The sequence below is a fragment of the Coenobita brevimanus genome, chromosome 46 (assembly GCF_032717465.1).
Source record: "Coenobita brevimanus isolate Jiangsu-jjx chromosome 46, ASM3271746v2, whole genome shotgun sequence".
NCBI classification, from domain to species: Eukaryota; Metazoa; Arthropoda; class Malacostraca; order Decapoda; family Coenobitidae; genus Coenobita; species Coenobita brevimanus.
In genome coordinates this window covers 7931327-7958434 of record NC_136999.1, presented here as the reverse complement: position 1 = coordinate 7958434, position 27108 = coordinate 7931327, and the positions used below count along the sequence as shown (strand labels likewise).

The 27108-nt window shown below is 43.2% G+C and overlaps 1 protein-coding gene across 1 annotated transcript in view; it reads right to left on the bottom strand.

Moving 5' to 3' along the window:
• LOC145398758 (lanC-like protein 2) overlaps positions 1 to 27108 on the bottom strand; it is a 170043-nt gene that overhangs the window by 99247 nt on the left and 43688 nt on the right. Inside the window, exon 4 of the mRNA XM_080271565.1 lies at positions 16317 to 16465. Coding sequence (XP_080127691.1) covers positions 16317 to 16465 — 149 coding nt within the window. The remainder of the gene's footprint in view (positions 1 to 16316; positions 16466 to 27108) is intronic.

The following is a 27108-nucleotide window of genomic DNA, read 5'->3' as shown; positions in this document are numbered from 1 at the left end:
TAGGACATGCCACTTTCAATCTTTTTGCACTAATATTTATTCTGTCCTCTCTCCCTCTCTCTCTCTTTCACTACCACTTCCTTAATTTCTGATCCATAATTCACCAATAGAACTGTCTTCTCTTCCTTCGTTTTCTGGTCGTTTTTTTCCTTCAGTTCCTTAACGAGTTCCTCCGAGAAAAGCTGTAAATTGCACAGTAAAGACCCTCAAAGCAAAGCATTACCAAAATGTGGTTGATTTATGAGGTGACGATAAAAAAAAAAAAAAATCTGTGGTTATGAATAATCTGCTTAGTCAGAACAATGTGACTGCTAACCCAGCTTCTGCATCTGATGCCCAACTGGCTTCTGGTTTTGTTTCATTCTTCACAGTTATCTCTTATAAGAAATGAACTGGACATTTCTTTTACTGCCAAGCAATTCTTATATCTGTGACCATAATATTTCAATCACTTGACATATTTCATGTGTCACAACTGCCAGATGTGCATGAACAAGAAGTAGACTCTATTTGTAAAATAAGATATACAGAAGATGCTTCTTAGAAGGTAACTTTGTGCAGTCCAAGAAGTGTACCTTGCTCTGGCCCCTACTTAAAAAACCTGGTCTCGATGTTGAGAGCATGTTAAACTATCAACCTGTCTCTATTTTGTCATTCTTGCCTAAGATTACTGGGCAGGAAATACCTGATCAACTTAAACACTACTTGAAAGAAACAGGGTTATTCCCCCAGGTCTGTCAGCATATAGAAAATATCACTCAAATGAAACTGCATTAACATACATTCAAAATAACTTGGTGGCAACACCTGTACTGGGATGTCTTCTCTCCTGGTTCTGTTAGATCTGTCTGTGGCCTCCGATACCATGAACTACTTCTGGATGACCTACATTTTTATGGCATCCATGACGATGCCCTTTTACTCTTATAGCTGAACCTGTCTCACAGATCTCAGAGAGCGGCATTTGACCAGGCTTGCTCAGATTCAGTTCTCCTGTTTGGATTCCACAAAGGATCCATTTTAGATCCACTTCTATTTACATTTTGTATAAAGAGTTTATCACCTCTACTTAATGCACATGATGTCTTACAATTTCTATGCCAATGACACACAACTTTATGTTAAGACGACCGATATTTATGATATTGTACTATTATTAAACTGGAATCACTATTGTCTGATATTAAAATCTTGATGGCAACGAGGAGACAAGCAGAATGATGATAAAACAGAAATCATTATTTTTCTGGGAAACAAAAAGGATGGTGATGCTAATAATGCCCTGACTCTAAAGAATAGTGAGTAACAACTTCATCCAGTCTGTTCTGTTCATAATCTAGGTATACATTTCAATTCAAAACTAAATTATAAAGAAAATATAAATAAAACTGTCAAAGATGTAACCAGCACATCAGAAATCTGCACTGTGTAAAACAGTTTCTAAATAAATGATGCCTCTTAACATTAGTCCATACAATGGTTTTGTCTCGCGTAGTTTACTGCAAATTATTATGGACTGATCTCCCAAATAATCTGCTAATGAAGGTTCAGTGTGCTGAGCAGAGCAGCAAGGCTTATCTTTGGACATCCCCCAAGAACCCCAACTACCTTGATCTCTAATGTAATTACTGTTCACTGGTTGCCAGTAAATGCTAGAACAGAATTTAAACTGTCTTTTTACTTTCAAGGTTCTCAGGTTTGATGAACCTTGCCAAATTGTCAACACGCCCAGATGTAACATTACAGAGTGAAAATTATCCATTGCGTCCAGAAGAGCCTAGTGATGTCCACCAGACATCTTTCTCCTTTCGATCTTTTTCCTATACTGTACTGCCCCTAGGTTATAAAATAAACTGCCATTACCCTTGACACAACTGACTTCTGCTGAAACTTTTAAGGGGAAGCTCAAAGTCTTTCTCTTTTCAAGGAGCCATGATCTGGGATGTGGTGTTAAGGTGAACAATAATGGGGTTTAAATTGCTGCCACTTCTGCTGATTTAGCTTAAATATGAATATCACAGTTATTTTATTACAGTATTATGAACCTGTAAAAGTGTTAAGGGTGTGTTGTGTACTAGCGAATTCCTTAGGGTGTGTTGTGTACTAGCGAATTCCTTAGGGTGTGTTGTGTACTAGCGAATTCCTTACTGGAAGAATTGGCACTTTTGAGAAACAAAAGACCAGATTATAATTATTATTACTGTTAATATTATTATCATTATTACTGTACTATTATTACGTAGGTAGGTGGGGGCATTCACCATCCATTCACTCGATGTAGTGCTGCTCTTGGGTGACTGCCCTTTCCTCTCTTCCTTCCTCTTCTATATTTAATTCCTTCATTCACTCCTATTCCTTCTGCCTATGGGTGACTCTACTGTACACTGAGTGACATGCCCAATGGTTTCCTGTACACCAGGAAACCATTTACTGCACTGGGTGGTAACCATATAGCTAAACTAGGATGCCTGGTGGTTTTAGTAGGTAATTAAGGCGCTCCAATCGGATTAAGCCTGTGCGGGTTTATATCCAAGGGCTGGTTGGGGTATACTGCTTACTTAACCCGCCCCGTCCCGTCGACATATGGGTACGTTGCAACATTTTGCATTTGCCAGTCCCGGCGACATACTGGTACGTCGTGCAATTGCAAGGTCCCTAATTTGCACAATTTTCAATTTTCGCGCGTGATTTTTCGTACGTATACACGGGACACCTTCCTCTATTCCTCTACAAGATGCCAAGCAGGGTCAATGCCTTACACTGCATAACCTCCCCCCTCCCCCCCTCACGCCACTGTCTCGGCAATTCACCTGTTACCAGTGACCTGGCCAGTGAAGATATTCAGGGCCAGAGTGATTCCCCAATCGATGACAATGTGGAGGACAAAGTTTACATAGCATTAGAAAAAAAAACAGTCAGAAATAATGATCAGGTAATGTGGCAAAAAAAGGTCAGGTATGGTGATTAGCTAGTGAGTGGAACAATGCTTATAATGCCTATATTACTGCTTGAAAACCAATATACTCTCATACTATATATAAATTCATACCAAGTAAATAAATAAATACCGTTTATGAGTTGTGTGAAATAGTTACCCTCCCACAGAACTCGTTTTCTTTGGTGCCAGCATATTAGAAAACCCAGTCAGGTAAGGAGGAACTCCTACTTGGATCGAGTATTCTAAACCTCAGGTGAGCGATTTCTCTATGAATTTTCGATGTTTCTCACCAAAAGCGGAGGTTTTAGCCAAAAAAAATTTTTTCGAAAATACCTCGGGATTGAGGGATGTCGGAGGTGTGGAAAACCTCGGGACGTGACGGGTTAACGTCACTCAGGGATAAGTAAGGCTGGTCACTCTCATCTTAAATGTCATGACCAATTTGCCTAGCCCCAGGCTCCTAGACTTTTGATGGGGCAACACAGGATTAGATGATCTACGTATGTATGTAGTACAACTACCTCACATTAGCAGAAATAACACACAAAGACGACAGTTATCTAAGGCTGGTGGTGGTACTGTCAAAGACGAAGGAGAGTGGCCATGAGAGTTTGCCACATGGGCATGAAAAGTAATTCCATCCTGTGCAGTATTTGTGATAAGTGGATGCATAAGAGATGTACTGGTATTACAGGCAGACTGCATGATAATGCTGATTTTGTGTGCATGGTGTGTCCGGGGGTAGCATGTGGAAATTGTCAGGCATGAAAGGACTGATCTTGGTGGTGAGTCCCTTGAGTATGTGGAAGTTTTGTTACTTGGGAGACATGTTATATGCTGGAGGTGGGGCTGGAACTAGCTCTGTCGCTAGAGTGAGGAGTGGTTGGATGAAGTTCGAGCTGCTGCCTTTCCTGACATTGACACAGCTCTCCCTCCATGCTAATGGATCTTTGTATGCGGCATGTGTTAGGAGTGTAATGCTGTATGGTAGTGAGACTTGGACAGTAATGGAAGAAAATAAAGTATCTGTAAGATCAAAGGTACAGAAATGACAATGTTTACATGGATATGTGGTGTGTCCTTGAATGCTAGGCCTGGGGGGCAAGGATTATGACTGATGAGTCGAGAAGAAGGATGGGACTGGAGTGTATTGGTATTGTGATGAGGAGGGGTAGAGTGAGATGGTCTGGGCATGCTGAGAGGACAGGAGATGACAATTGGAGGAAGAAAGTGATGAGTCTGAATGTAGGGGGTAAAGCTGCAAGAAGCAGACCAAAATTAGATCTGGGATGAGGTCATAACCACAGGGATAAGGGACTGAATAGGGAGGCTGCCAGAGATCAAGTAGCAAGGAAAGCCACCATTAGGTGACCAAGGCCGACACACCCATGGATATCAGTGCTTCTATAAATTAATCAAAATGAAAAGATATTCTGCAGTCAAGGGGTTCATATTATACCACCACAGAGCATTACAGATCTCCTCAGACATAAAACATACAAGCTACTCTTCACATAAATGGCCATATTAAAGACTTCGTAACCCCTCTTCCTCAGGAATTTATTCTGAGTGTAGCAAATTAACAACGCCTTCCATGTAATTTGTTTCAGAAACAATATACATTACAGTACTGTTGTTATTTGGTAACCCAAGTCTGTCTGGCCAACCAGGACCATCAACCACAAGGAAGCAACAGCCCCTGCAGGGCCACCCCTTGCAGAAAGTCTGGGTCCTGGATGGATACTGTATTTGCGTCTCTCCAATCAGTAAACAGTGGCACCGAAAAGGCTCTACATCACCCAGCTAATTTGAATTGTGGTTCGTATCAATAACAGAGAAGAGGCTATTGTGGTGCAATGTGCAGAATTAACTACTAAGGAAAAAGTGCTACTGCTACAAAATCTCCAAAGAGACTTAGAACATGACCCTATGAGAGAGTTCCTGTATCATCAACAACTGCAAAAACCTCCTTAACCCCTTCAGTCCAATGACATGTATTCTGTTTGATTCTTGCTACCTCTCTGCAACTCTGTCCAACTTAATGGCTTAAGTGAGACTTGATGAACTGGAGAGATTGGATATCATACAGCCATCATCACCTGCTTAACTTTGTGGTAGGTGGTGGCAACCATCATTCGCTAACTTGATGCATTGCTGCCAGCCTCTTCTTGAGGCTTATGTGACTCAACGCTGAGTGACAAGCCTAAAGGTTTGCTGTAACTCAGGAAACAATTTATAACACTGGGTGGTAACCACATAGCCAAATAATGGGATGATATGGACCCTTGGCAACCATCATTCACTAACTTGATGCATTGCTGTCAACCTCTTCCTAAAGCCTTATGTGACTCTACTCTAAGTGACAAGCCTAATGGTTTCCTGTAACTCAGGAAACCATTTACCTGTATAACACTGGGTGGTAACAACACTGCTAAATAACGGGGTGATGTGGACCCTACTATGGTGCTCCTGTTAACTGGGAGAAGAGATGCAAATGCACCATCCATCCAGGCATCAAACCTCTTCACTCTTCTCCATGCCTCACAGTGGCAAGGCACTGCCCACCACAAGGGAATATCAGTTCAAAGCAGGGGATGCCCTCCAGGGGGTAGCTGCTTCCCTGTGGTTGATGAGTCTGCTCTGCCTGACTGACAGGGTTACTCTACTACTACTTTTTACTACTACTATTCCCTTCACTTTTAGAAGCCAGTTCCAAGGTGAATGAAATTATCTAGTGGTGGAAAGAATAAAATACAAAAATACATCCTTGGACCGAAGGAGTAAATTTTTTCCAAGCTCTCTCAATAGGCAACTGTCACCACACTTGTAATATTAACCCCTTAACCGTGGGGCGTCACTTTCGTGACGCTTGGGAGCAAGGGATCATACTGCAGGGCGTCACTTTTGTGATTCTGTGTTATTTTGAATTCGCCCGGGCTTTCATGTGGTGGCTTGTATCATCTATCAGTACTGCCAATGTCCAACACAAGTCAGCACTCCTAATCTCATCTGTACTCCCATCTATTGTTGACAATTTAGCCATTTCTCCCCGTTCTTGACTCCCCTCCCTACCTCCCCTCCATTACCCTCTCCTCTTGCCTGCTCGGCCACGCTGCGCTAAGTAAATCTTCCCCAGAATTTTCCACTGACTTCATCCATTGAAATAAGCCCTATGCCCTATTCTTATACCAAATAATATATACAATAAAGAAATAAGGTAAGTGATAGTGCCATACACCTGGAATTGGCTAATTATTACCTGACAACACCTCATGTGCACTCGTTCGCTAATTTTCCCCGTTTATTTCCCCTTGAAATATGCCATATAATCTATTCTCGTAATAAAAATATATACAGTAATCACTCCAATATCCGGATCAATAGAGCCATCGGTAGGTTCGGATATTGGTTTTGTCCGGATATTGGGCCCCAGCTTATGGACTTGTACTTACGGACCCTAACACAGAGAAACACCTATACAACTCCCTCCGGACATGCATAGCACCTATTTAACACCCAAATCACACCAATAAGGCACATAAATGACTGAAATAAATGCAATAGACACATAAAATGTGGGTTTAGAAGTATGTTCATACATTAATAAACATTCTGGTACTTATGGACTCTAACCGAACCTAACCTAACCGAACCTAACCGAACTCTGAAAAACACATTCCTACTGCACATGCATGAGGTAAGTTTAGTATGGAAAGAAGTACAGTATGACACTTTCTGGTAAGTATAGTATGGGAAAAAATACAATATGAAACATTCTGGTAAATATAGTATGGAAAATAGTACAACATGAAACATTTTGGCTACTTACAGCAAGTCCCTGGCCACCTCGATGAATAACCGCCTCCTCTCGGACTCTGACAGTAAGAACGATTTCCTGAAGCACTTGCACTACACTCTTCCTGAAGTCTTGCACTGAACTTAGTCACTAACACACAGAAGTCCGTTCTTTTCACAGTGTTCACTTTAGTCCAAATAATGTTCCATTAAATTTAAGTGTTGCACATTAACTTTTCCCAAGTTTTTTAAGTTTCCAAAGCCAAAACAAAGAAGGTTAGTTACGTTAAATTTCTTTTCTACTTAGTCTTTTCTCCCAACTTGAAAACCTTAACACAACACACCGTTTTCCACTGCACAACACTCAAAATTCCCGTGTGGTCTAGTGGAGAAGTTCTTGCTGTTTATTCACTGTCAGAGCCCGAGAGTATCACTGGCAGGCGTCCAAGGGGTGCATCGGTGGGTAGTGGTGATGGCGTACCGACTACAGAAGACTCTGAAGACAGCCGCAAACTCACGTCGAGCGGTGACTCCACTGTAGCTGATGTGCTGGGCTGTGGCTCGGAGCATGAGGGCCTGTCTTGGGGAGGCAACGGAGTGGAACCAGGGCTTGGCACAGCGGGGGTCACGGGCCTGAAAAAACTGTCAATCGTTGACTGACGCAAGGACCGACGATTCTGGCAATTGATGATGCGCTGCCGGAAAGCACGCACTTCCTCCACGAGTCCCAAGGGCCCCATCTCCCTGTCGCAGTCCGGGTGTTCCAGGTAGTCTAGGACGAACTCTAGATGTTCCCGGAGTGCGCTCAGCTTGGGGATGGCTGGAGTAGTGTCCTGCTGGGCGGAGTCTGCATCATCATCGCCTTCGTCGTCGGAATCTTCAAGTTCGGGACTGACACCAGCAACCGAAGACGCGATCTCGATATCAGACAACGTCTGATACCCAGGATCGCCCTCGTCGTCGTCCAACCACTCACGAACATCGTCCACATCAACATCGTCACCGTGCGTACGTAGCCGTGCATGGAAGTCATCCACGTCAAACCCTAGGAAATCGTACTCCACATCTGTTCCGAGAAGCAGACGAGACCAACCATTTTCAAGGGTTTTCACAGGGACTTCCTTCCATGCACTAGCCCAGTTGTACAGCGCAGACTTGATGTTGTAGCGGCGAAGGTTTTCCAAAGTCCGCTTGCCTTGAGTGTCACGTCCTTCCCTGCGCTCGTCCTCGTCCTCGAGAACCACCATCACCTCGTCCAGGAACTTCCGACGGTACAGGCGCTTTGTTGCCACGATCACTCCTTGGTCCATTGGTTGAATGAGAGCAGTCGTATTAGGTGGCAGAAACATGCACCTAATACGGCCATTCTCAGCAACCAAGTCCTTGTCGCACGGGTGGACAGGTGCATTGTCGAGGAGAAGGAGAGCCTTTACCTGGTCGCGAGGAATTCCCAGTGTCTTCGTCTGGTAATGTATGACCTCCTTGACGAAGTGATGGTGAAACCAGTCTTTGAAAATCACAGCTGTGAACCATGCTTTCAAAGAATGGTACCATACGACAGGAAGGACATCCATCACCCCACGAAGGCACCGAGGCTGCTTTGCACGGCCAACAATAACGGGCTTAAGCCGGTGCATGCCGTTAGCATTGGCACAACACAAAGCAGATATCCGTTCCTTAGAAAGCTTGCGGCCAGGTACACGCTTCTCCGTCTCATCGGCGAGAGTGTTCGTTGGCACCCGAGCGATAGAATAGGCCAGTTTCGTCAGCGTTATAGACTTGACCGAGAGTGAGGCCCTCCCTGTCGATCAAGCCTTTCACCTTGTGCCGAAACTCGTCCACTCCATCCTCGTTAGCGTCCAATGCTTCGCCATGTGCTTTACGGTTAGTAAGGCCATGTCGCAACTTGAACGCGAAGAGCCAACCCTCGGATGCCTTGAAGTCTAGGGCGTCGTGAAGCCTTGCAAACTTCTCAGCAGCAGCCTTCAGCTCCGTTCCACGTACCATCACACCAGCTGCACGTTGCTGTCGATACCAAATCAACGTGGAGCGGTCGATCTCTGCATACTTGGGAGTAAACATAACCTTCCTCTCCACGTTGCGTTTGCTTCTCGACGAGAAGTCAGCCGTGTACTGCATGAGCTTGTCTCGGGAACGCTTGATATCAAACAAAGTCGACCGGGCCAGGTTGAACTCGCGGAGAATGCGAGAGGAAGACCAACCCGCATCAACCTTCTCCAATATCTCCCGTTTCTTCTCCAGAGTCAACACCACTCTCTTCCTTTTCTCAGGAGGCGGGGCCATCATCACACACACTAAGAGTAGGGCAGAGAGCAGCAGGAGGCCTTGCAGCAAGTACGGCACCACCACAAAAGCGAGCACGTGGGCAGCCATGACGAAGAGCGTAGGTCTTGTCGCGGTGAGAGACAGGCGGGAAGTGGGGAGGATGCAGCGGCGCTCTATCGGACGTCGGAGGAATGACGAACCAAAACAATGCTCTCACGCGGCGCGCGCGGCAAGTTCAAATTACGGACGGCAAAAAATCGATTTTTTTCCCAATTTTTTTGGATTTTCGGACCATTTTGGGAATGTTTGATCCCAGGATGATAAGGTTCGGTTAGTGGGGATGTTCGGTTATTGGGCGTCCGGATATTAGAGGGATTACTGTATAAGAAAGGAGGGGAGAAGCCTAAGTGATATTTACATTCACCTGGAACTACCTACTTTACTATGTATTGTCTAGATTTCCTGTCAATCATTTCATAGCGTCTATATAAGCAGCTGTCACCACGCTGACACTGGCAGCCCTGCACTCCCCCTTGGCCACCACAGCATTCAGTTTACTGTCATCTTTCAAGGTGAAACCACGTCGGATTCGCGCCTGTCCAATTCCGCCGCTTTTTAGCCCCATGCAAAGGGCCCTGTGACCCCTACCCCTACTAAACCTCGTGTGGAAAGGGGTAAAGGGCTAAGTGACTGCTGTGGAACGTGAACTGGCTAATTTATCAACGAAAATGATGGACAGTGACTACGATCTTTCTGGTGAGTAAAACAGTGCAAATGGAAATGTGAATAATGTGTAAACAGCAAGTGAAAGCAATGAATGTAAATATAAGTGAACAGTGGAAAATAGTTTTATAAGTTACTGCAAGTGACAGTGCATAAGTATAAATAAAATAGAAATGTAAATAATGTAAATAAAATAGAGAATGTAAATTGAAATGTAAATGAGTAGTAATATAAGAATACAAGTATATATACTAGGAGTAATGAAAGTGAAAGTTTTACTCTAGCATGTATGAATACTATGAGATATGAAAGTGGAAGTGAAAGTGACGGATTCGCTCTCAACGCCAGTATACAGGACGAGAAAGTGAATGCTATGTATTTTACTGAAAGAGAAATTGAATGCCTACGGTGACAATAAACTACTATTACTGAAGGAAACTTATGGATAAAGACTGTAGATATATATAAGTGTTATATAGTAATAGAAATATAAGGTGTGAGTGTTTTTATGAATAATAAATGACAGAATACCAGCGGCGAACGACTGGAAGTGGGAAGGTCATACACGCTCATAATTTTCATTGCTTTCACAGTGTTTTTCATTTTGGAGTATGGATTCCAAACTACTGTATTTGAGAATCATAGAATAGTGTTTCTAGTGATAATATCAGGCTGTGGTAATCATATTACGGGGTGTCAGGAAGTGTAAAGTGGAGACTTCGTTACCCAACTTCAGAAGTCTCCACAAGTCCTACGGTACTGGACGAAGGCTCAACAAGCATCCCAGGAGAAAGCTTAAGGTATGTGCCATATGTATATGTAATTATAATATTCTAGGACTAATAACTGATTTTTGGTAAAATATTTTTAGAGAGTCTGTCGGAGCGCGAATATGCCTGCGGGACATGCAAGTCGAGCCCGAATAACCCTGTGGTTTAGGGGTTAAAGAGGCTGAGAATAGCATACAGTTTTATAACAGGAGGCTACCATAAGCAATATCACAAACCCGGATGAAGATGCCTACAGCAGTAATGTAAGTGGGATAGTGTTGTACTGCAATATAAAATTCAGTGAGATGAAGAACAGACAGAAAAAAAAAAGGAGACTAGGACAAAAAACAAACAAACAAAAACAGAATTAATGAAGAGAATAAATCAAGATAAACCAACAATAAGACTGACAACACTGATAGCTTTCCTTCTTCTGTGCTCACTCTTTCCTTGTTTTCTGGATCCACCTTATTCAATCTTTATTTGGAGGAGGATTACATAGGATTACATAGGAAAGCAAACAGCAACAGACCTTATGGTCCTTTCGAGGCTGCTTGTTACAGAGAAAACTATGACTACGAGATCTAACTCTACATGCTGAAGGATAAGGATAGTAAAGCAAGAAGGCTCCCCCCACCACTAAACCCTCCAGGAAAAAGTGAGAAAAACCACCATGCAGCATGGAAAAACTGACATGGAAATTTCATAGGAAATACTGGAAAGGAAAAGTCACATTCTATAATACTTTGTCTATAAGCTACCCGACTGAGTAACCTGAAGGAGAAAGTAATCAAATAAACTAATAGTTACGGAATGACATTATAAACCGGTACATTGAGTTAATGGGAAGTCTGTGGACATAACGTGGAAACTACACACTGCACAGTGTGTATGTTTAGGGGTGGTGTGGCAGCCTTGCCTGGCGCTTTTAAGGTAGGCAGCAGTCAATCAGGCCCTAGCTCCGTTCACTCCACTGAGACAAGGAACTCTCCCATGTGGGACAAGTACACAAGTTTCCTCCTGAAGCAGTGACCCCCGGTTCATTAAAAAAATCCCGATGGTGGTCACTTGACTAACAGGGACCCTCAGTGATCCACTGCCCATCACAGGTCGAAAGTGAGAGTAGTGACCATTAACCCGCGGCATCCCGTTGACGTGAATTAATGTCCACACATTTTGTCACTGCCAATCCCGTTGACATACATAAACGCGAATCAATTACAAGGTCCCTAATTTGCACAATTTTCAATTTTCACGAGTGATATTTAGTATCTATACACGGGACACCTTCCTCTACAAGATGCCATGCAGGAACAATACCTTACCCAGCGTGACCTCCCCCTCCCCTGCATGCCATTGTCTCAGCAACTCACCTGTTACTACTTACCTGGCCAGTAAAGCCATGTCATGCCACAGTACGAAATTCAGCGCCAGAGTGATTCCCCAATCGATGACAATGTGGAGGACAAACTTTACATGGCATCAGAGGAAGAAACAGTCAGAAATGATGATCAGGTAATGTCACCAAAAAAGGTCAGGTATGTTGATGTGTTTCATGAGTGAAACAATGCTAATATTGCCTATATTACTGTGTGAAAACCAATATTCTCTCGTACTACATATAAATTTGTACCAAATAAATAAATAAATACCGTTTATGAGTGGTGTGGAATGGTTACACTCCCATAGAACTCGTTTTCTTTGGAGCCAGCCTGATAGAAAACACAGTAAGGTGAGGAGGTACTGCTACCTGTATCGAGTATTTTAAACCTCAGGTGAGCAATTTCTCTATGATTTTTCGATGTTTCTCACCAAAAGCGGAGGTTTGAGCCAAAAAAAAAAATTTCCAAAAATGGTCGGGATTGGGGGGAGTCAGTGGTGGAAAAGTGGTCGGGATGGGGCGGGTGAACTCAGGGTTATCTGTGCAGATCCTAATCTGTGCATATATTACTTTTTTAGCATTCGGGAGATTAAAAAATATATAAGAAGGGTGTCTTAGACAAAAGGGGACTGCACAGTGCACAGTGTGGATGTTTAGGAGTGGTGCAGCAGCCTTGCCTGGTGCTTTTTAGGTAGGCAGCAGTCAATCAGGCCCTAGCTCCGTTCACTCCACTGAGACAAGGAACTCTCCCATGTGGGACAAGTAAACAAGTTTTATCCTGGAGCAGTGACCCCTGGAACATTAAAAAAATCCTGATGGTGGTCACATGACTAACAGGGACCCTCAGTGATAAACAGCCCATCAAAGGTCGAAAGTGAGAGTGGTGACCGTTAACTCAGGGCTACCTGTGCAGATCCTAATCTTTGCTTACTGTATATTACCTCATTTGCATTGAGTAAATCGAAAAATGTACAATGACGTGACGTGACACTATGTTAAGTTTATGGGATGTCCTGTAGACACGAGGGGACTGCAGTGTGGATGTTTAGGGGTGGTGCGGCAGCCTTGTCTGGCACTTATAAGGTAGGCAGCAGTCAATCAGGCCCTAGCTCCGTTCACTCAACTGAGACAAGGAACCCTCCCATGTGGGACAAGTACACAAGTTTCATCCCGAAGTAGTGACCCCTGGTACATTAAAAAAATCCTGATGCTGGTCACTTGACTAACAGGGACTCTTAGTGATTCACAGCCCATCACAGGTCGAAAGTAAGCGTAGTGACCATTAACTCAGGGCTATCTGTGCACATCCTAATAGTACTTATTTTACTTTATTTGCATTAAATAAATTGAAAAATGTATAATGACGTGACGTGACACTATGTACAGGTACACTGTTTACGGGGTGTCTTGTAGACAAAAGGGGAATGAACTTACATGTAGCTATAAAAGCAAGTTATTCGGACAGAAAATGAGTCAGCTGAGGATTCTCGTGCAAATACTTGTCTATTTTGTTTTTGAATGTCTCAATTGAGATACAGTTCACGGTATCTGAGGGTAATCTGTTCCAGATATTTACAACTCTGTTAAAGAAGTATTTTGCTTCATGGAATTGGAAATGCTTTCCCATAATTTTGCAGCCATTACTTCTGGTTTGACTCGACCAGTCTATATCAAAAGATTTATTCACGTCCAAGTTGTCATATCACTTCATGATTTTGAAAACTTCAATAAGGTCCCCTATTAAGCTGCGCTTCGTTAGGCTAAATAATTTAAGTTCTTCAAGGCATTCCTCGTATGGTTTGTTTCTAAGTCGTGGTATCATTTTTGTGATTCTTTGCTGAATTTTCTCATATTTTTCAATGTTCTTTCTGTAGTACGGAGACCAGAATTGCACACAATGGGGGCGAACTAGCGAGTTGTACAGGGCAAGTACAGTAATCCCCGTAATATCCGGACGCCCAATTTCTGGACATCCCCACTTACTGGACATTTTCATCCCGGGATCCAATATTCCCAAAATGGGCCAAAAATTGCAAAAAATTTAAAAAAAATCCGACTTTTTTCCTTCCCGTAATTTGAACTTGCTGCGCGGCGCTGAACTGCTATTACACCATGGACCCTTCACCCCTTCCTTCCTCCCCCCTCCCCCTCCCCTGTCAGGGTTGCCATTTGGTATTTTTCATTACCAAATGTGGGCCAATTTGGTAATGAAAAATTCGTTTGGTATTGAATCAGAATAATACATACCAAACGGATTTTTCACATGTATGAGGATACACAGGATGGAGATGGTGGATTGTTTGCTCTCTCTGATTTATTTTGTAGTTTATATAGCGTGATAATAATCAACATGCTGTTAATTATAAGAAGAGTGATTACATGTATTTCCACTTGTATATATAATTAGTGAAGAATAGATGCTAGCTTTACGAATTTGGTAATGAAAAGTTAAATTTGGTAATGAAAACTGAGGAGTTTGGTAATGTGGCCATTGCGATCTGGCAACTCTGTTACCCCATCATCAACAGTCACAGCCTAACTCCGATCGAGAGCACATGTTTATCGCAATGCCAGCCACATGTTCTCGTTTTTTGTTAAAAAACAGTGAATAAACTGCAATACCTCGCCGCCAGAACACACGAGAATTTACAGTGTTAAGAAATTAGAATTTAGAGCGCAATGGATTAACTGTGGAGTGCAAACTGGTGGTTGAAACCAGTCCAGGAGCCAGGGACTTGTTGTAAGTACCCAGAATCTTTAATATTGCATAAACTCACCTCTAAAACCTCATTCTCTGGTTCTTTTGCATTTATTTCAGTCTTGTATGTCCCTTATTGATGTGATTTGGGTTTTAAATAGGTGCTATGCATGTCCAGAGGGAGTTGTATAGGTGTTTTTCTGAGTTAGGGTCCATAAGTACAAGTCCAGGAGGCTGGGGCCCACTATCTGGACAGGACCACTTTCCGGACGTGCCTTTGGCTCTATTACATCAGATATTGGGGGGATTACTGTATGACTTTTTCCGATTTAAACTCGAAAGTTCTTCCAATAAACCCACCAGCTTGTTTGCAATTTTAACTGCCTCGGTGCACTGCTTACTTGGTTTTAGGTCATTTGATATTATCACACCAAGATCCTTTTCATTGTCTGTACATGATAACTGGATATTGTTCATTTTGTAATTTGCATGGACGTTGTTACTTCCAATATGAAGTACTTTACATTTTTCTGTGTTGAATTTCATTTGCCATTTTTCTACCCAGCTTGCTAAAATATTAAGGTCATTTTGTAACTGCTGCCACTGTAATTTTGAAGTTACTTTACTGGTTATTTTAGTATCATCTGCAAATATGGATACTTTACAATTTAGACCCTCATTAATATCATTTATATAGATAATAAAAAGTATCGGTCCAAGTACTGAGCCTTGGGGAACACTGCTGATCACATTATGCCATTTGAATTTCTTTCCGTTTATCACAACTCGCTGTTTTCGGTCTGAAAGCCAGTCTTGTAACCATTTCTGCGTATTTCCTTTTATTCCATGTGCTTCTATTTTGCTCATGAGATGCTTGTGAGGGACAGTGTCAAATGCTTTCTGAAAGTTGAGGTAAATTATACCTACTGCTCTTGAGTCATCGTATGATTTGAAAACATCATGGATGAAGTCCAGTAAGTTAGTTAAGCATGAATGACGATGTCTGAATCCATGCTGCGAGTCTTTAATTATATTATTTTCTTCTAGATAATTAACTATTTTATCTCTTATGATTTTTTCCATTAACTTGCACACTACTGATGTTAAACTGATTGGTCTGTAATTCCCTGGGTGTGACTCATTTCCCTTTTTTGAAAATTGGTGTTACATTTGCTAGTTTCCATTCACATGGAACTTTCCCAGTACTTAACAATTTATTGAATAAGATAGAGAGTGGCAGCAGTAACTCATTTTTTGCTTCTCTGAGAATTCTCGGTAATATTTTATCAGGGCCAGGGGTTTTGTTTAAGCTCGTACTATTTATGGCTGAAAGGATATCGTTATTATGGACAGCACAGTTACTAAGGACTGTGCTATTTGCTTGGTTTGTGGGTAGCAGTAGGTTTCTGGTGGTGTTTTCAACTGTAGAAACAGACGCAAAGTAATCATTAAGAATGTTTGCCATTTCGACCTCATTTTCTGTGTGTTTGCCATTGTATGCTTTTAGAGGACCTATTGATGTAGTCATAACATTTTTCTTTCTAATGTAACTAAAATTCTTTAGAATTTGATTTGCACGTGTTAGCAATGTGAATCTCGAGCAGCAGCAGCAGCAGCAGCAGCAACAGCAGGAGAAGGAGGAGGAGGAGATTATGGATGATGATGATGATGATGATAATGATGAAGAGGGTAACACAGATGTGTACACACCACAATTTTACTTACTGAGCAATGTACTTGTTACTCCTGTCCTTATTGCCTATATGGCTGTAGATCCAAGCAATCAGAGCCAGGGGTCCTGGGTCACCAGTCTGGAATGTCACACGCCGGCCCTTCAACCGCTTCATTACCGGGTTTAGGATGTCCAGTGCTTTCTGTGCATGGGGAGAGGGGTGTTCTATCTCAATGAACAATCTCAGGGTCCTACGACTCACTCAGCTAAATAAAACTGCTCTGTATTTGAAGAAAAAGAATAAAGTCAGACCTCACCATACATTTACTCATTATGTGATAAATCACTAGAACTCTGAACTAAAAATTATACCTGGTTTTGCCACAACGACGGCGAAATTCACTTATATGGTAATATTGGTGGCTGCATACGACAATCCCATCCATACACGGTGTCTCCCATGCAAGCCAACAGCCAGCTGTTTGAGCTGAGATGGCAGCCCAGTGTTTACATGCACTGTGATGGTCTCCCTTTCATTCCATTTTGTTCGTGCAAGGCTATCAAAACACCACTGCTATCATCAAATAACAGTGCGCAACAAATAGTGCAGTGTGAGATATTAAATGATGTACTCAATGTTTTGTGTGAAATACTGCAACTTGTGATTTGGAAATCATGTCTGGCAAGGCAGCTACCCCTGGTGAAAAGTGTGGTACTACTGAGGACACCATGGGCAAGCACAGAAGGGTAATATTTTTGGCAATTTCAGGTTACGTGGTCAAAGGCCCTCCTCCTTATCCTCAATGAACCCATGTTATACCCCATCCCCAGTGAACCCATGTTATATCAACCTCACTACAGGCAGATCCCATTATACGAGTGGGATAGGTTACTGGAGGGCTGCTCAGGTGGGGAAACTCATATAATGGGTACATAACTTGTGGGAAAAATTGGGTTAAGTGACCCCCACCAATCCAGGTGCAGGTAATTTTATGGAAGAAATTTTACAAACACCTTATACACACCTATAATATTACCCTATACCCTAGTATAATGCATAATCATGGTTATGGAAGCAAATGGATGGAGGAAATAGCATGAATAAAGTACATAATTTGCTAGTAAAGTAGCATGGGCTCTGGTTGAGCCACCCTAAGTCTTTCCACCCTCTCTGGGGCTGGCAAGCAAAGTGGGGATTGCAAGGAGAGGGAGGGCAGGAGGCTGACAGGAGGGGTTTGCAAGCTCCTCCCACACACCTCTACATCATGGCTCTGCTGAGTCTATGGTGGGTAATGGTGAGCTTCGAATTGTCCACTCACGCCAAATAATTTTCTCACAACATTGGATTTTAGTGTTAAAATCACCAAATCTGGGTCTAAATTGCCTATTCTCGTATCACTGGTTCCTCATGTAGCAGATGCTTGTATAACGGAACCCACCTGTATGTGATAAATGGCTAAGAGGATGTTCGTATAATGGACTCCAACTGTATATGATACAGTAAAGTCCTTCTATTCATTGGGGTTATGTACTAGAACATCCCGCAAATGCTGAATTTTGCGAATAGCCCAACCCTACCGGAGAAGTCACTGATTTCAATGTTTTAGCAATTCTTATTACCGACAAACCCACTATAACACCTGTAAATGCATTTTATGGCATAATAATACTTCCTAAAAAGACAGTACAGGATGAGATACAAGCACTTCTGGGTACAGTGCGCTGTACTCCCCATGCGATGATGAGAGTTTGCCATGTGCTGAACAGCACATACCTATACAGGGTAACTGCATAGTTTAACTGTATAGGACAGTATTTCTCCCAGAAAAACATGCAAATAAAATCATTTATGAACCACTAGAAACAGCTGATGCTGTGGGAAAGGAAGGAAATATCTTGGAATAATTTCCAAGGAAAATCCGCAAATATGTGAACCCGCAAACAATGATCTCACGAATAGTGGGGGTTGACTGTAAATCGCAACGTGATGGATTTGCACATGACGCACAATCACTGAATAGCAAGGCATGGCTGTACAGTACAGTACTAGTGATGTGTGATGCATGAGTAGATGATGGTCCTGTACAGTACTAGTGTTGTCTGATGGATGATGGTCACCACCAACTGGTGGTGACCATCATCCACACACTTGATGCAGTGTTGCCTATTTCTTCTTTTGGTTACCCTACACCAAGTGACAAGCCTCATGATTTCCTGTGATCCAAGAAGCCATATACAATGCTGGGTGGTGTAGTAGTGACCACATAACGAAATAGGGTGACGTGAAGTCTACAGTATTATGGTGTCCCTGCTAACTGGATGCAGGGATGAAAATGTGGCATGCATCCAGGAACCAAACTTTCACACTTCTCCACAAAATCTGCTGTGGTGAGGTACCAACCACCACAAGGAAGCATTGATTCACTGTATGGGGCAGCCCCGCAGAGGCAATTGCATACCTGAGGTTATTGGGTCTGCTGGACTTGACAGACCAACTCTACTGTACTACTACTACTATGACTACTACTACTATGACTACTACTACTACTACTACCATTACTACTATTAAAACTACTACTACTACTAGTAGTGTCGCCACCCAACAGCCCTTCAACCACTTCAATACCTGATGCAGGATGTCTAGTGCTTTCTGCATGTGTGAATCAGAATCTCAACTGATGCTCTGAGGGTCTCATTATTCTCTCTCAACTAATTAAAACTGGTTAGAATTAGCTCAGATTGAATATCAAAGCTGTTCTGACCATAAGAAAATTAGTGGTACAAATGGTGCTTAGGATATCTAGCACAGTGCTTTGTCTATGCATAGGTGACCTAATTAGTTAATTCAAATATTAAAAATAAAATATGTAAATAAACAAATAAATACAGTTAAACCCTTTTCAGTGACCACAACAGGGGAAGAAGCCTTGCTAACTTAACTGAACTGCCGACTTGTGGCTGCAGCCTGCCCCCCCCCCCCACCAAAAAAGCACTTACCATGTTTGCAGACAAGAATAGGGTGTAATCAAAGTGTAGGGATGGCCTTGTGGTAAGATACAGAGGTGTCAGGAGGCTCATGATCACTTCTGTACATTATTTTCTGACCTCAGGCACAAGTACACAATGCTTGATTTGATATCAAACTTGGTGCATACCGAGCACATGAAGGCCCCTGCGTCCACTCTTGATAAGACTTTGAGCTTATCTTGAAGGCTCAGTCTTTAATTTCATCCACTTCTTTTCCTTTCCTGATGCACAATAAACATTTAAAACACTTAAAAAGTATGCAACACTTTGTCACAATCACGAGCAGGCGAGTCAGAGATGTGTAACGTACGGTGGTGGGAGCAGGACTGGTGCAGGGACTCAACTTCCTGACTTATTTCCCAACTTCATGTTAGAGCAAGACAAGTGTTGCATCATAGTGGTTTGATGTCTCGCTGAGTTTGGATCTCCAACAGACGGCACACTGCCAACTCAAGATTACTTTTTCCAACTTATTTTTTTATATTTTTTCAAAATTTAAGATTATGTTTTACATCAAAATTTTTTTGCCTTGCCCACTTAACCATATTTCTGACTAAAAGAGGTTTTACAGTATGTAAACAACATGCTTGTCCTCATTCAATAACCACATTATATGCAATATTATACTCTTTAATGGATAATGCACCCTTATATTAGAAGGATATTTTCTTGAACAAGATTTCTAGACCAAAAGTGTCATACGTTTACATTACATTAACCCCTAGAGTCCGTAAATCTCCAGACCTGACTGTCACCCCAGCCGCACAAAGGCATCGATTTTTCAACTTTCGCCAAAGTAAAATTTTCTCTTGCTGACTGGAAGAGCTAGAATTTACACACCCGAAAATGCCAATCTCTGTCCCATAGGCTTAATGGTTACATGATCGACCGCCAAATATCATAATAGTTATCCATCAAGTCTGAACGAAAATAGGAAAATTTTGGCATATACCTATTTTATGCCACATAACCTTACAAAAATAACCCAAATCAATATAAAACATGTGCCCAAGCGTGAAATGAGCGGTGTGAGTGTGCATAAAAAAATGGGAAAAAAATTACATTTGCATGCAAGATAAAAATACTGTATATCAATTCACTGTATAAGTACATCAGTCAATAAGACAAACATTTTATAGTGGCAGGTGGGGGCGCTCTCCATCCACTCACTCGATGTAGTGCTGCTCTTGGGTGACTGCCCTTTCCTCTGTTCCTTCCTTCCTCTTCTGTCTTTCTTTCCTTCATTCTTTCCTCTTTCTTCTGTCTGTGGGCGACTCTACACTGAGTGACATGCCAAATGGTTTCCTGTACACAAGGAAACCATTTACTCTGCTGGGTGGTAACCATATAACCAAATTATGGTGCGTGGTGGTTTAGTGGGTAATTAAGGCGCTCCAGTCGGATTGAGCCTCGGAGGTTTATATCCAGGGGCTGGTTGGGGTCTGTTGCTCACATCGGTAGAGAGGCGGCCTGCAGTCCTAATGGACCCAGGATCGAATCCTGGTTGGGGCAGGGAACAGTTTAAGGATTTGAATTTCCTAAATGCAGACTTTCCTGATCTACCAGATGACCTGCCGATATGCCGTAAAAATACCCCTGCTAATACCAGTACACCAGTCCTGTATGAGACAGCCCTAGCATGTATTCAATATGGACGGTGGGTGTTAGCGCCTAAGTGGTGACATGTGGAGGTGTAGGAGGACTACTGGGCCTTGGGATAGGCCACTGCCCCCAAGAAATAGGCCCTGAAGCCTTTGCCCAGAGTCGGACACTAAAAAAAAAAAAAAAAAAAAAAAAAAAAAAAAAAATCCAATCCAATCCAATCCTACGTTGCCCCATGAGGAGTGTGGAAGCCCGGGGCTAGGCAGTTGGTCCTGACATTTAAGATGAGAGTGACCAGCCTCACTCATCCCTGAGTGGCATTACATGAGCAATAAACCCCAATCACCCCTTGGACATAAATCTTCACCGGTTCAATCCGACTGGAGCACAATAATTACCCACTAAACCACCAGGCGCCAAAATTTGGTTATATGGTTACCACCCAGTGTAGTAAATGGTTTCCTGGTGTACAGGAAACCATTTGGCTTGTCATTCAGTGTAGAGTCACCCACAGGCAGAAGGGAGAGGAAAGAATGAAGGAATGAAAGAAAGAAGAGGGAGTGTAAAGTCAACCAAAAAAAAAAAAAAAAAAAAAAAAAAAAAAACGCCACTCAGGGATAAATGAGGCTGGTCACTCTCATCTTAAATGCCAGGACCAACTTGCTTAGCCCCTGGCTCCTACGTTCCTCATGGAGCAACATGGGACTGGATGATAAATGAAAAATATAAATGAAGAAAAAACATTATCCATCCATCCATCCATCATCCAATCCTATGTTGCCCCATGAAAAGCGTAGGAGCCTGGGGCTAGGTAGTTGGTCCTGACATTTAAGATGAGAGTGACCAGCTTCACTCATCCCTGAGTGGCATTATGTGAGCAATAAACCCCAACCACCCCTTGGATGTAAAGCTTCACCGGCTCAATCCAATTGGAGCAAATAATTACCCACTAAACCACTAGGCGCCAAAATTTGGTTATATGGTTATCACCCAGCGTAGTAAATGGTTTCCTGGTGTACAGGAAACCATTTGGCTTGTCACTCAGTGTACAGCCACCCACAGGCAGAAGGAAGAGGAAAGAATGAAGGAAAGAAAGACAGAAGTGGGTGCGTAAAGTCACTCGTAGGCAGAAGGATGAGGAAAGACTGAACGAAAGAAAGACAGAAGAGAATGGAAGGAAAGAAGGATGGAAGAGATGACAGGGCAGACACCCGAGAGCAGTCATCTCTTCCATCCTTCTTTCCTTCCATTCTCTTCTGTCTTTCTTTCCTTCAGTCTTTCCTCATCCTTTTGCCTACGGGTGACTTTACGCACCCACTTCTGTCTTTCTTTCCTTCATTCTTTCCTCTTCCTTTTGCCTGTGGGTGGCTGTACACTGAGTGACGAGCCAAATGGTTTCCTGTACACCAGGAAACCATTTACTATGCTGGATGGTAACCATATAACCAAATTTTGGCGCCTGGTGGTTTAGTGGGTAATTATTACGCTCCAATTGGATTGAGCCGGTGAAGCTTTATATCCAAGGGGTGGTTGGGGTTTATTGCTCACGTAATGCCACTCAGGGATGAGTGAGGCAGGTCACTCTCATCTTAAATGTCTGGACCAACTGCCTAGCCCCAGGCTCCTACACTCTTCATGGGGCAACGTAGGATTGGATGATGGATGGATGGATGGATGGATAATGTTTTTTCTTCATTTACATTTTTCATTTACCATCCAGTCCCATGTTGCTCCTGAGGAACATAGGAGCCTGGGGCTAGGCAAGTTGGTCCTGGTATTTAAGATGAGAGTGACCAATTACTGAACAAAAAAAAAATTGTTTGTCATGTAAAATTATGTGGTTCTGCATGTAAATTTTACAATAAAATACATGTATGTGTTATGGAAAATGTTAAAAAAAACTGTACTGATGTGTGTAAATGGTCGAACGGCAGGGGGAAAAAAAAAAAAAAAAAATCATAAGTTGCAGGTACCATACAATCACAAAAGTTTCCCATCAAAAATGATGGAAAATGGGTAAATTCTACAATGAAACTAATATTTTTTGGCTAATAACCTTACATAAATAACTACTGACAGATATACATTCCATTACATAAAACAGGTCGAGGATAACAGCCTGTAAGTCAATGACACAATGGCGTGGTATCCCTACCTACTGAACTTGTTTCTAACAACCAATTCAAATAATTATAATGTCGAAATGAAGTCCCCCCTCGGATCCTCGGATCATTGTTTGATACAAGCCACCATTTCAACGCATACCACACCCTTCTGCTCTGAACCTGCTGTGGTGACTAAATGGCACTACGACAGGGCAGACTGGGAGGATCTCCAAAATTATTTCATGGATGTTCCTTGGACCTCCTTTTTCTCTCAAGATGCAAACTCCACACTGGGCCACATACAGGATTTCATTAAAGTCGGCATGGGAACATTCATTCCCATTACAGTTACAGAAAAAGATGCAAATTGCCTAAATGGTTTGACCACAATTGTACTAGAGTGACAGAACATAAAACAATAGCCTATAACACTTATACAAAGACCAAAACTAAATAAGTCTTTAACTATTATAAAAATGTCAGAAACTATGCCAAAACTATTATCAATCTTTCTAAATAAACTTTCTTAACAGACAAGGTAACAAACTACTAAACAACCCAAATGATAACAAAATATTCTGGTCCACCCTTAATTCATTCAAATCTAACTTCACTACCACCTCTTCCATTTCACCGTTACAGTCCCCCAGTGGAAATCTAGTAAGTGACCCATGCGGCTTTCATGGATTTGGAGAAAGCATATGACAGGGTGGATAGACAAGGATTGTGGAAAGTATTAAGAATATATGGAGTAGATGGGAAGTTGTTGAATGCTGTGAAGAGTATGTATGATGGTGCTAAGGCTGCAATGCGTGTGGATGGTGAACTGAGAGAATTTTTCTCTTTGAAGGTTGGGTTGAAACAGGGATGTGTCATGTCTCCATGGCTGTTCAATCTGTACATGGATGGGGTAATAAAAGAGGTACAAGGTTGGGTAGTGGATGTTGGAGTGACCCTGGTGAGAGAGGGTAGTGTTTGGAAACTCCCTGTACTGTTGCTTGCAGATGATACTGTGTTGTTGAGTGAAGACGAAGGGGAGCTGCAAGGCTTCGAGAATGAGGTCGGGAGTGTGTGTAAGAAACGGAATCTAAAGGTGAATGTAGGGAAGAGTAAAGTGCTGGTCTTTGAGAGAAGTGAAGTCAGTGAATGTACAGCGAGGTTGGATGGTGAGGAATTGGAAAATGTGAGTACGTTTAAAGTAGTAATCCCTCTAATATCCGAACGCCCAATATCCAAACATCCCCACTAACAGGACATAATCATCCCGGGATCCAATATTCCCAAAATGGTCCGAAAATCGCGAAAAAATCGGGGGGAAAAAAAAATGAATTTTTCCCGCCCATAATTTGAACTTGGCACGTGGGGCGCGGGACAGCTTTGTTGTTGCACGTCATTCCTCCGACGTCCGCTAGAGCGCCCCTGCATCCTCCCCACTTTCCGCCTGTCTCTCGTCGCAAGTGCACGCTCATCGTCATGGCTGCCCACGTGCTCGCTTTTGTGGTGGTGCCTTACCTGCTGCAGGCACTCCTGCTGCTCTCGTGCCACTCCTTCGTGTGTGTGATGATGGCCCAACCGCCTGAGAAGCGGAAGAGAGTGGTGTTGACTCTGGAGAAGAAGAGGGAGATATTGAAGAAAGTAGATGCAGGGTGGTTTTCTTCCCGCATCCTCCACGAGTTCAACCTGACCCGATATACTTTGTTAGATATTAAGAGATACCGAGACAAACTCATGCAGTACACGGCTGACTTCTCGTCGAGAAGCAAACGCAACGTGGAGAGGAAGGTGATGTTTACTCCCAAGTTTGCTGAAGTCGACCACTCCACGTTGATTTGGTATCGACAGCAACGTGCTGGTACGTGGTACAGAGCTGAAAGCTGCTGCTGAGAAGTTTGCCAGGCTTCACGACACCCTACACTTCAAGGCATCCGAGGGTTGGCTCTTCGCGTTCAAGTTACGGCATGGCCTTACCAACCGTAAAGCTCATGGTGAAGCTTTGGACACTAACAAGGATGGAGTTGACGAGTTTCGGCACAAGGTGAAGGGCTTGATCGACAGGGAGGGCCTCACTCTCGATCAAGTCTACAACGGTGACGAAACTGGTTTAATCTATTGCTCTTTGCCAACGAACACTCTAGCCGAGGAGACGGAGAAGCGTGTACCTGGCCGCAAGCTCTCCAAGGAACGGATATCTGCTTTGTGTTGTGCCAATGCTAACGGCATGCACCAGCTTAAGCCCGTTATTGTTGGCCGTGCAAAGCAGCCTCGGTGTCTTCGTGGGGTGATGGATGTCCTTCCTGTCGTCTGGTACCATTCTTTGAAGGCATGGTTTACAGCCCAGATCTTCAGAGACTGGTTCCACTGCCACTTCGTCAAGGGGGTCATACATTACCAGACGGAGACACTGGGAATCCCGCGCGACCAGGTAAAGGCCCTCCTTCTCCTCGACAATGCACCTGCCCACCCGTGCGACAAGGACTTGGTGGCTGAGAATGGCCGGATTAGGTGCATGTTTCTGTCACCTAATACGACTGCTCTCATCCAACCAATGGACCAAGGAGTGATCGTGGCAACAAAGCGCCTATACCGACAGAAGTTCCTGGAGGAGGTGATGGTTGTTCTCGAGGACGAGGACGAGCGCAGGGAGGGACAGGACACTCGAGGCCAGCAGACTTTGGAAAACCTTCGCCGCTACAACATTAAGTCTGCAATCTACAACTGGGCCAGTGCATGGAAGTTCCTGTCAAGACTCTAGAAAATGGTTGGTCTCGTCTGCTTCTCAGAACGGATGTGGAGTACGATTTCCTAGGTATTGACGTGGATGACTTCCATGCACGTCTACGTATGCATGGCGACGATGTTGATGTGGACGATGTTCGTGAGTGGTTGGATGACGACGAGGGCGATCCTGGGTACCAGAACTTGTCTGATATCAAGATTGCATCTTCAGTTGCAGGTGTCAGTACCCAGCTTGAAGATTCCAACAAGGACAGCGACGATGATGCGGACTCCTCTCAGCATGACACAACTCCAGCCATCCCCAAGCTGAGCGCACTCCGGGAACAACTAGAGTTCGTTCTCGACTACCCAGAACACCTGGACTGCGACAGGGAGATGGGGCCCTTGGGACTTGTGGAGGAAGTGCATGCTTTCAGGCAGCGCATCATCAATCATCAGAATCGTCGTTCCTTGTGTCAATCAACGATTGACAGTTTTTTCAGGCCCGTGACCCCCGCTGTGCCCAGCCCTGGCTCCACTCCGTTGCCTCCCCAAGACAGGCCCTCATGCTCCGAGCCACAGCCCAGCACATCAGCCACGGTGGAGTCACCGCTCGATGTGAGTTTGCATCTGTCTTCAGAGTCGTCTGCAGTGGGTACGCCATCACCACGACCCAGCGACGCACCCCTAGGTCACCTGCCAGTGATACTCTCGGACTCTGACAGTGAATAGACGCCAAGAACTTCTCCACTAGACCACAAGGGAATTTACAGTGTTGTGCAGTGAAAAAAACAGTGCATTGTGTTAAGGATTTACAGTTGTGAGTGAAAAGACAATTTTTGAACTAAATTTAACGTAAATAGACGTGTGTTTTTGCTTTAGAAAATGGTTATAAGAGAGGAAAAAGTTAAAGTGCAGAGTGCAACACTTATTAAGTTACAATGGAGCATAAGTTACACAACAGTGCACACTGCGAAGAGAACGGACTTCTGAGTGCGAATGACTAAGTTCAGTGCAAGACTTCATGAACAGTGTACTGCAAGTGCTTCAGGAAATCCTTCTTACTGTCAGAGTCCGAGAGGAGGTGGTTATTCATCGAGATGGCCATGGAGTTGCTGTAAGTAGGCAGAATGTTTCATACTGTACTCTACTGTATTTTCCATACTATACTTACCTCAAACACCTCATTTCACTCTTTTATGTCCCTTATTGGTGTGAACATGCTGTGTCTTAGGTGCTATGCATGTGCAGTAGGAAGGTGTTTTTCTGAGTTAGGCTAGGTTAGGGTCCATAACTACCAGTCCAGGAACCAGGGACTTGTAAGTACCCAGAATGTTGAATATTGTATGAACCTACCTCAAAAACTTCATTTTATTCTTCTTTTGCATTTATTTCA